The sequence below is a fragment of the Sinohyriopsis cumingii genome, chromosome 9 (assembly GCF_028554795.1).
Source record: "Sinohyriopsis cumingii isolate HCF-2022 chromosome 9, ASM2855479v2, whole genome shotgun sequence".
NCBI lineage: Eukaryota > Metazoa > Mollusca > Bivalvia > Unionida > Unionidae > Sinohyriopsis > Sinohyriopsis cumingii.
In genome coordinates, this window is record NC_142969.1 from 111227086 (window position 1) to 111238964 (window position 11879).

General features: G+C 36.3%; 1 protein-coding gene across 1 annotated transcript; it reads left to right on the plus strand.

The window, feature by feature from the left end:
- Window positions 1–245: 245 nt before the first annotated feature.
- LOC149792475 (uncharacterized) lies at window positions 246–11641 on the plus strand. The gene is made up of 2 exons (XM_089971059.1): window positions 246–791; window positions 10953–11641. The coding sequence occupies exon 1, from the start codon at window positions 339–341 to the stop codon at window positions 723–725; it is 387 nt and encodes a 128-aa protein (XP_089827185.1). The 5' UTR covers window positions 246–338; the 3' UTR covers window positions 726–791; window positions 10953–11641.
- Window positions 11642–11879: the final 238 nt, after the last annotated feature.

The following is an 11879-nucleotide window of genomic DNA, read 5'->3' on the forward strand; positions in this document are numbered from 1 at the left end:
CCTGGTACAAATGGGTTCAATGAATATATGACTAAGAAATATTAAAAACACAAAATTAATACTTGAAAGAAAACTTCCAAAAATAGTAATTACACCACAATACAACTGATCACTTCAAGAATATATCCACAACATGTATCAATGAATACAATCACATTTTACCATCCAATTTGATGAAAAACTGGGAGCTCCAAAACACATGACTTGAACCCATGACGGTCCGCCAACAGATGTCGAAGGCAGGAGATGAGAGAATATCTCCAACAATATCCAGAGAGATAGAAAATTTTGGGCAGACACGAGCAAGAAATATCAGAAAAGAGAAATTTAACTTTCAAATGGAAGCGACACTGATGGAATGTCAAGCCCAGACTCTAACAATGCCCATAAAGGATGGAGCTGATGGCTACGATCAGATCACAGAGAAAAAGATAGCACGCCCGGGCGAAACTAAAACGATGCCAAGAACGGTTGAAACTAAGAGCCAAATTCAAACAAACATGGGAATGAATGAACATCAGAGACAAATTGAAACAGTGAAGCAGTCGAAAGGAGATCTGGTCAATACAGCAACGATATCAACAGGAAGGAGACGGTCACCACCAGAGCGATACGATTATGACAACATGTCATCTCCAGAACGATACGACTATGACGACACATCATCGCCAGAGCGATATGACTATGACAACGAGTCATCGACCGACTTATCCGACAATGAGTGAGTTAAAGGTCCTGATACAACAGTGATGACAATGTTGGGACTTCGAAACGTGGTGGGGATCAGTGAGGTAAATGTCAAGGAAGATCTCGTCATTGTTGATGTTATACCTTTATAATCTTTTGATAACTTATTACAGACACTTTATTGAAGTTATGTTGAAGAACAATTGAACTTTGGTAAACGAGACACAATAGCATAACCTTTCAAAGCTGGAAGTCGATATGAAGTTTTAAATATCATATACCATGTTAAGTGTTGTAAATTTCAATGGAATATTATTTATAGATACCAACCGTATTGTTCTTTGACTTGATAGTATTACTTCAATTTAGAGAAGGTGAACGTTTATTAGCAGTTATGTTTGCATTTAGGAAAAGGATGCAGAAGAAGCTAGGTAGAGGAAAGGATTGCATGATCTTAAAACATTCATTAATATATATTTTATTAAAACATTTCTTTACTCGTACATGCAGACAATATCCTGCAACTTTTGATAATTGCTGAGTGACTCGAAACTAATCTAGACCTGTTATTCGATTCAGGGTCAGAGACTAATTTCAAATTCAGATGGTAGCCCCTTGGGATACCAGGAAAAAGTGAACAAGCCCAGATTAAATTTAGAAGCCAGGAAGAAAATATTTTAAAATGAAACAGATTGTCTTGAGATTTTAATCTTTCTTTACATATCTACAAGTCATTCATACTTATTCTCCTTTTAGAAATAATAGTATAGATATTTGAAACTAACAATTTTCAAGATAACATAGACCCATTATGGTGGTTGCCGCTGGACTCTCGTCACAAAATGTTGTCGCACCTTGCGTAATTGTTGCCGCTGGAGGCTTAAAGTTGCGCCCCATAGTTGTCACACCGTCTCACTTCATTTCGTATGTCGTCTGCGTGTCGTTCACTCTTTATGATGAAAACTGACCAATACCGTGACTTTGGTTATCTCTTATGATCCAACGACATAACATACAATTGTCTGTGTCTCACTGATACTTTATATCGTGTTTGTAAGTAAATTTATTCAGCGCCTGTTCAAATCAAGCTTATAAACTAGTAAAAATGCTTATAAATATAATAGAAATTCGTTATTTTCCCTTCCAAGACCTAGGAACTAATGATTCGAACCTAAATAGCGAAATCACACTATATGAATGGGATATAGCAATTAGCTCCAAAAAAAGAGAAACGTTTCCTGGCAAAGATCAAATATGGTACATAATATATAAACAGCTACACAGCAATATAACAACAACCATTATTAAGCTACTAAACACGATTTGGAATAATGGATTGCATCCCAATAGCTGGAAACAAGCCATACTTATCCCCATCCCTAAACCGGGTAAAGACACTAATAACATAAATTCATATCGACCCATTTCCCTCACCAATAATATCTGTATACTAATGGAAACCATAATCTCAAATAGATTAAAACATCACCTTGAAAACAACAACCTGCTATTGGAAAATCAATGTGGCTTTCGAAACATATGCTCCACCACCAACCAATTATTCCGACTAGAAGCGGATATTAAAATAGCATTCAATTCCATGAGAAAAACCGACAGAAACCTCATAGCGGTATTTCTTGATTTAGAAAAAGCCTTTGACCTGGTCAGGACTGAAGGTTGATTGCCAAACTAAACCACTTCGGAATCACGGGGCGAATGTTTTACTGGATTGAAAATTTTCTAACAGGTCGTACAATCAAAACAAGAGTAGGCAACATCCATTCCAAAGAATTTCCATTTGAAAATGGCACCCCAATGGAGTGTACTCAGTCCAACGCTCTTCAACCTCATGATTAATGACCTAGACCAAAACATAGCCTCCACCGAAGTTAACTATACCAGGCGGCCGACTAGTCCTAGAGCTAAGGGAAAAACTTTTAATCCTTGAGAAACAGGAAGAATACACCAAACCACCTGACAAAACCCCTTGGTTGCAAAGTAACCCAAAGACAAACACCAAGGCCACCGAATAATGAAACAAATTGGAACAAGAAATCAAACTAAAAACACTAATCACAGATGACTTTCAAGCCACCTACCCATGATTCACTAAAGTCTGCACAGACTGATTCAAAACAACTGAACCATCAAGAACAGCAGATGCAATAGTTATCCGTGAATATAACATCCATTTGCCTAGTGGTAAAGGCACGTTTCTGTAAAGCATTTTTGGAGTAATCCAATTGTCGAGTGCAAGTTCATACGCTTTTAAGTAGCCTATTGTAAAATCGCTACGAGAAACTTGAATTATTTTACCCCTTGACAGTGGGCCAATTAAACACCTAACAGATTTTTGAGGAAATGATGTTGACCACGGTAAGAGGAAACCAAGAGTCTATTGCTGCAGGACATATTACGTTAATTGACACACCATCTACATAAAGTTTTTAAAAAAACCGCAAAACAAAACCCCCTCTCCCACCCCCAACCACACGAAAAACTAGCACACATATATCAGGAAATTTCTGATACCTTTTAATTGTGCCGTTTTAATTAATTTAATACATCTGAATGCTATGAAACTAGCACTTAGTGTAAATAGAGACAATCCCATCATGAGAAAAAAATCTAACAATGTATCTGCGCCTTTTTATGTCATGAAATCATATTTCAATTCAGTTGGAATCTAAGCGTGTGTGTGTGTGTGTGTGTGTGTGATTTGGATTTTTAACGTAGCTTTAAAACTTTTTCAGTCATTTCGCTACGATGTCTGCAGTGTGGCAGTTTATAGTGATGTCTAGCATTCGGGCATCATGCCGCAGACACGTGGCACCATGTCCCACCCAGTGACAATATCATGGCATAAGGCCGACCAGCCCTAACACTAACCTCTTAATGATGAGCGCCTAGAGAGGCAGCTGCTAATACTATTTTTATGACTCGGCCGCGGTTCAAACTCGCGACCGCCCGCATCCGCGGGGGAAATAAGTTGAATGTTGACAAGTAACAAATGTTCTATTTGATGACGTCACAGTGTATATTACAACATCTGATTATGATTAGGCAATTTAGTAGCGATAGGATTGATTTAGATTTCATGATTTGTTTCTCGTTAATTTTTTTCCAAATCATTTTCAAAGTTTTACCATTATATCCTTGTATATTCCATTTGCAATTGTAATCTACCATTCCCGCTTGAAGTACAGTTTGTAGAAAGTGTCTTACTGCTATTTCAATTTTCAATAAATGAAAAATCTTTTATCAGGTGACTGCAGATCACACGTGTATTTTCTGATGTGAACTTTTATCCATTCTTACCTATTTCAATAACCGAAAATGGAAAAAGTTGAGGAAAATGGATGAGGGTGGTGAAAATGGATGAAGATGGTGACAATGAATGAGGGTGGTGAAAGGTTTGAAGTGAAACTCCTGCATATGAAGATAATGATTACATTTATATTGTAGATACTAAACTGCAAGCTTTCTAATGATTTGGATGATCTATACGATTATGGTTGCGCTCTACAGTTTCGTATTTTGCGTAGTGTCAGATATGTAAAACAACAACAACTTTCCTATGTTTTCTTAATTGGTTATACTGGCTCTTTAAGATAACAACACCACTCATGTCCTAAGTGTTATTAAAATACATTTTAATTCCATTTATTTTGTCATGTGATTGATGGGTGTAATTTTGGGTTATACAGTATGCAGCTTGGCTTTACTTCAGATGTTCATCTATCAAAAATCTGCTAGCTCTACTTGGTCATTTTAACTTCCTGGACTTCAGAGGTCAACTGTAAAATGAAGAGCGAATAACTTTATTTACATTTGATATATTTTGTAATTCTTTCACTGCACTTTCAGAAGCTGGCATTGTCTAGCCTGCCAAAATTTGTTTCCGTAATTTAACAACTGCTAAAGATAGTATACTTAGACTAATTCAGGCTGATGTATCGATAATCTAGGAGGAGTCGTTTCTGGTAACTGCGTGCTTAGATCATGTACAGTTTCCACGAGAACAATTTTCAAAGAATTGTCAGCAACATTACCTGAAAGTTACATAGAGGTGTGCCTATTTTCTCTCCATTGTGGCTGTTGCAAACGCAAACAATTTCACCTTACACCTGTCGTTCTCTCAGACGTTCATACTCTCTGATTTGCAAACTTTCTAACGATTTTGATGATCTAGTTCACAATGCTTTGATACTGAACATCAGAACCAGGAACGGCCTTAGAAACACAGGTCCCGATGTGCATCATTTTGGTGGGGCTCACTGGATTTACACCCGGAGTCTCCTGTGAGCACGGCATTTGGAAATAAACTTTTAAACAAGTTTTATATGACATTGAACTGAAACGTTTCTTTCATCGCTTTACTTTTTCTATATAGATATATTTTTAAAAACAACAAACACGAGGGGCCACTCGGCCTAAGGCCGGCCCTATATAGCACAACACTACATAAAACAGGTAAACTATTCATAAATTCAAAGTAAGCAAAGAAAGAAAGGAACTTTTTTTAATAAAATATGTCTCGACCAACAACACCCATACCGTTCCAATTGTCTATGATAAAACTTCTGTCAACAAATTTAAATTATTTTGTCACCCTATTTTTAAAAGTCCCTTGTTAATCTACATCATGGATTAAGGAGCAAACCGCATATTTTAAAGAAATAGTTACTTTTTCTTATGTCAGTTACACTGAAAATAAAATATTATTTTAACATTACATGGCTGTGGAAGGGGCCTAGAGTGTCAAAGTGGTCTATAACGCTCACCGTTACGGATCATTGCGATCTCACCTCTGTCTGCGTGGGGACGAGTCTCAGATTCGGCCAACGTGGGTAAGTGAGAAAGCTTGCCAGCAGCTTCTCGTGGGTCGGTGGTTCCTTCCGTGGTTTTCCTCGGTTTCTTCCTCCACCATTGATACTCTCCGCCATGTATAGCCTATCTTGTGCTGAAAAATGGTGTTAAACCCTACAACAACAACAACAACAAGCATGACTGTGGGAAATTCTGCAGGTGAATTTTATTACATTCTTAATTGTTTCGAAGGATGGTGACGTGTATACCACTTTCGTGATTCTGTTTGCTACAGACCATGAATACAAACACCAAACATTTCATATATCTAATTTGGACTGTAGCTCTGTAAAAATAAATCTCCTTCACAAACGTTCGGAAAATCTGGAAAACCAAGGTAGATACGGTCTCTTGAATCGCACGTTGGGATATAAAGATATATACGGTATATCGGACACGATGATGAATGGTAAGTCATATTTTCGCCGTTGAACACCATTAGACAACTAGTGTGTCTCTGATTAGCGTAGGAAGTCAGAAGTGGACACTAGACCCCTCAAATATAATATTTATGATGTTAATTTTGAGTTTGATTCCTTTGAGCTTATTATGGACACTTGCTCATGGTAAGTTTTTTACTTAATTTTCGGGGTACTTTTTCCTAAATGCATAACATATCAAGTGCGTTATTGTTTAACTAGAATTATTTATTTTTTGGTATTATTTGTCAAGATCGAATAATTTGAATCAGTGGCACTCTATATCTTTAACACGTGAAGTAAGTCTATGTATGTATGTATGTATGTATGTATGTATGCATGCATGCATGTACGTATGCACGCACGCACGTACGTACGTATGAATGTATGTATGTATGTATGTATGTATGGATGGATGGATGGATGGATGAATGTATGTATCTATTTATCTATCTATTTATCTATCTATCTATGCGGTGACCGCGAGTGGTCGAGTGGTCTAAAGCGCTCACCGTTACGGATTATTGCCATTACACCTCTGTCTGCGTGGGTTCGAGTCTCCGGCTCGGCCAATCTGGATAAGCGAGAAAGCTTGCCAGTAGTTTCTCGTGGGTCGCTGGTTCTTTCCGGATTATGGCGGGTTCTTCCTCCACCCTTTATACTCTCCGCCATGTATAGCTAATCTTGTGCTGAAAACTGGCGTTAAACCCTACAACTACAACATCTATCTATGGTATGCCATAATAAATGTTCGGTCTCCATTGGCGTTTCACATGCTGTATATTTCGGGCGTCTCTGAAAAAAATATTCGAAATACAAACTAGGATAAATCATAGACAATGGACTATATAACTTTAAAGAAATAAACAAAAACAAAACAACTCTCATTGACTCGATGGCTTGTTGATTTAATTGAAATATATCAATTAATTTTAGGACTCATAAAACGTTGTAAAATTTATGACGGAAGTTAGAAAATTTTCCATAATTTGTCAGTGACGTCGTCAGTATATTTACCAATCAGTAGTCGATTTTTAATCATTACACAAGGTGATTGACTCTGCATTTATCATAGCTCATTTAACTTTAACAGTACATAAAATCATTAAACTGAGTAGTTATTGTTGTTCGTGTCATATCATCACTTAACGTAAAACAACATTCCATGCCCCAAATGTTATAATTTCAAATAACAAGTCAATTGCTGTTTTTAAGAGTTCTGACATGGGAATTCGGAGACGGTACGAGTAAACTGAACTGAATGACTTCACCCTCGAGAAACATAATTCGGATCCGTACGGATCTGTACTAGAAACATAAGTTGGATCCGTACGTTAATCTTCACCCACTAGAAACATAATTCGGATCCGTACGGATCTGTACTAGAAACACAAGTTGGATCCGTACGTTAATCTTCACCCACTAGAAACATAATTCGGATTCGTAAGGTAAACTTGTGGAGAGACAATTCTATAACCTTCTGCACAACACAAACATCAGGCACTTTTTAATTATGTTTGCTTTAAATATGTATTATTAGATAATATGGGATTGGACACGAGTTGACAAACTCATCTAGGTCATTTCCCAGAACATGCCAAAATTATCAAAAATGACATTAAATTGTGTAAAATATATCTGAAAACCAGGAGAATTACATATTGTAAAACACATTTAACATTTCAAAGCAAGCCAAAGAAACAAACACATCTTTAATTTAGTAATTTAGCAATTAATTGGGGTGGGGTGGGTAATAGTCTTGTTACACGCACTGTTGTCCATTCCGTATTTTATAAATTTAGTATTTACAGTAATTAAGCACTAGACAAGTCTAGTTTTGTGGATATATTTATGAACATTTAGGAACATTTCAGACTTTGTTTATTTACATTGTTCGACGCAAAATTTCAATAATAAATCGAGTTACATATGGGGTGTGTTAAAAGATGCAACGAAAAAGCTGATATCCGTGAGTATTCAGTAAGTATTTACTTATAATTTACAATGACCGGATGAAAAATGAATGGCGGTAATTGCGCAATATTAATTACTTTTATTCACATAACATTATTCATTGGTGTCAATTTGTCACATCATGAATATCGTATGGCACGCTGTAGCGTAACAAACAAAATTGTTAAGAAATATAATGGCGCTGAATAGATGCGATAAATCGATTATCGAACTATTTTTGTATACTACTTCGTTATATACTGCATTTAATTTTCATTAGAACAACATTGTCGGTACTGTGCAGTATTTCTCTGTACTACATTACGTAATACTGCATAACACTTGTACAACAAGCTAAACGTTTAAAGTGATACGCGCAGAAATAAAACCCAACCTCCATCATATTTTTTCCATACAAATTTAGTAATCTATCTGTTACGTATATTTAATTTGTATTTTGTGTTTGACCTTTGTCTGTGATTCAGGATATAGTTTTGGTGTGCACGTGCTTTCTGACATGTTATAAATAGGTTGTTTACTGACATCTGAGTTCACGGTCTAGCTGACTTTTGGAAACTTAACTTGTTCTGAAAGAAAACTGACGTGCATCTTGGTCCATTTTTTGTCTTAGGTTAGTATATAAGGCAGAGGTCAACCAAATTATTCATTCCTAAATCTAGATCAGTCTTGGAATAATTTTCAGTTGCTTTCAGGTATAATTTGTGAGGGGTTATTTATTTAAAAATTATTCACTGGAATTGCAAACGTGCTCATTGATATTATAGAGAAAAATAAGAAAGAGACACACAATTGCAGAAAAAGGAAAGTGTGTGTATGTGTGTGAGTGTGTGTGTGTGAGAGAGAGAGAGAGAGAGAGAGAGAGAGAGAGAGAGAGAAATTAAAGAGGCAAATGCAAAGACAGAGATGAGAGGCAAATTTGGAGAGAGAGAGAGAGAGGGAGAGAGAGAGAATTGAGGGGAATATCAATGCAGAGAGTGCGAGGGAGAGATATAGTGAGAGAAGAAAGGGAAATGATATACAGATTATACGTATTAGACCTGGCAGGCGAGCACACTCCACCTTTACACACATGATCAGGTTTTGATGTTACAGTAACTATTAGGTTAATATCCACGTTTAACGAAAAAGAAGTCGATAAATGCTTTCCTCACTTTGAGCAAAGTGCTGAAAATTTGAAACGGCCGAGAGAGACTTAGACTTCATTATTGTAAAGTCCACTTATTGGCAAAGCTCGTGACGTGTCTGCACTTTATTGATGGTACAAGACCTATCATCCTGAGCAAAAGGTAGAAACTTTTGGTTTTTCGGCTCGTGAAAGTGATGATTATTCATTGATTCACACAGTTGTATTTGTCAATAAGTCTTACTCTCAGCAGTTGATTGGCAAAATATCGTATCCATATCTAACTCTGGCGCAATTTTTAGAAACTTATGATAAGACCGAACATAAATCCGTATCTCTTCTGACATGCACTTATTGTAAAAAGAAAGGGCACGTCAATACTCATAGCCATATTTTGAACAAATAAGCAATAAAGACACAGCTATTCCAAATGATTTAATTTCATTCAGGTCATGGTCAATATTGAATGATTTTAATCATGGAGTAGACTGCATATTTATTAGTTTCTCTCCGTTTTGTAAATTTGGCATCAGCCTCAGTCTCTTGCTTACACCTCAAAATTCACTCCAGGACTACATTTTATGGTCCTTAAACAATTGAAAAGAAACCAAATGAATTACATTGCATCCTTAATAATCCTGAGACGAAGAAAGAGAAACAACTTTGCCATTTATAATTGTTAAAGGAGTATTTTGGTAGAGATAAACTAGTGAATCATCCAATGAATTTATTTGCACATTGAGGATGTAAACGATGATATGAAATCTGAATGGAGTGATTTTGGTATATCTGCTCTTCGGAATTCAGAAGTAGTAAACAGCCTGGACCTGAATTTTTAACATCTACAACTAAACAAAAGCAGCTAATATGTGTATATAAGCAATTGTTTCCTGATCGTCCCACACGAACAAATAAACTCTATCATGAAGACTGTAAATTCTAAACAGCATTCTTATTGGTTGAACCCCCTTAAGAGGGAAAGTTAGAATAATGAAATTCACTATTTCCTGAAAAATTATTTTATTGAACTAAGTAAAATTAAGTTTACTATGCATTCCTGTGGCGAAACCATATGATAAATTCCGCACATGTGATGACTATAAAAAACCCAACAGCATCGCCAAAACAAACCTATTTCCAATGCTAAAAATATATTACTGAATTGCAAAAACTGGAAATGCAAATATGCCATCAAGATAGGCCTTTTTAAGGGATAATGATAAATTTTACTCAGGAAATAAGCAAAAGAAATTTTTATTGTGCCTTAGGCTTTTATATAAGGCTGAGTTCAGCAAAATTATTCATTTATATCTTACGATCAGTCTCTGGAATCATTTCCAGTTATGTTCATATATAATTTGAGATGAATTATTTATTTAAAAATTATGTATTGAAATTACAAAGTGCTGTTGGACAAAATCACTATTTTGGGATTATCGTGAATTCACTCAAAGACATTATGGACCATATCTTTGTGGTAGATCAATACTGTTGACAAATTAACCTATTCAAGACTATTGGTACAGCAGCATATTCAATATTTGAATTCATTCAGAATACTCAATACTTTTGGTTTTGTGATGGAGCGTTTATGGTCTTGTTTGGATTTAGTTCACAATACTATAACTTTGTAACTTAGAGAAATAAATTTATTTGTTAGTTTTAGAGTTGCAACATATCAATATGCCACTATTATTTGGACATTACATAGCATATGTACACTTAAGTGAAATCTTTACATTTTTGAGTGAGGAAATACTCCCCACTTCCACATACAAGCAAGCACGCACGCTCATCTCTCTCTCTCTCTCTCTCTCTCTCTCTCTCTCTCTCTCTCTCGATCGATTATTGATGTGATAAATCTGCTTCGTTTATTCAAGGCCAAAACCAAGGAGTTCGCCCAGGAGAGCAAGACATCGGTGTTTTCAGGAACAGGCTTATTGGTGCAAACGTTACGGCGCTAAGCAGCGTAGATCCCATGTCTCCCACACTTGGGCTGACACAGTGTCCAAGATTAAATTGTACTGGTGAACCAAAAGCGAATTGGACATGTTCCATAACCCAAGTTGTTCGTCGACGTAATAGCACAGGCTATTGTCGGGGTTGTCGAATAGACTTGTGTCGTGTGGGACCGGGCCTCGATAGACCCCGACGACGACGCTTCCGACGACTCTTGTGTAGGGAACTAGGCGTATGTGGATTAGGTCGCAAAGGTGGAATTTTGGACGGAAGTCAAGGGGATGTAAATATGACCGTTGTTGATAGAGCAGACGTAATAGGAGCGACAGACGTTGTACTGGAAGGTATAGCTGGCATACTGGAACCTGAAATTGTAATTGGAAGTACAGACAGAGCGGGGAATAGCATAATTTTAGGCCCAGCTAATATTTAATTTTCAACCGACAATATATATTTCGCTCAAATATTGAAACAGCAAATAAAGATGATTCTATAAATGTCAAAGTGAACTGTCGTAAATATGTATGTTTATTAAATACGATTTCTTCCAATTCCCTGTAAGATTTTTTTAAATTATTGTCTAAATAAATGCAAACAATGTTTTCAAGAACATATGTTTTGACTGTATCTCTACTCTGTTAAATTTATACCACATACATTAAAAATAACATGGCATTTAAAGAGTTGGTATAAAGCAATTTCATATACCCACCAAACCTAAATTGCTACCCTTTGGATACAAGATAAATGTATTTTAAGTTGATAAGTAAACTGTTCACGTTGTTGATGTTTACTGGTAATCTCCCTCGTACACACCGTTACCTGATTATACCGTTCCGGTGCAGAAA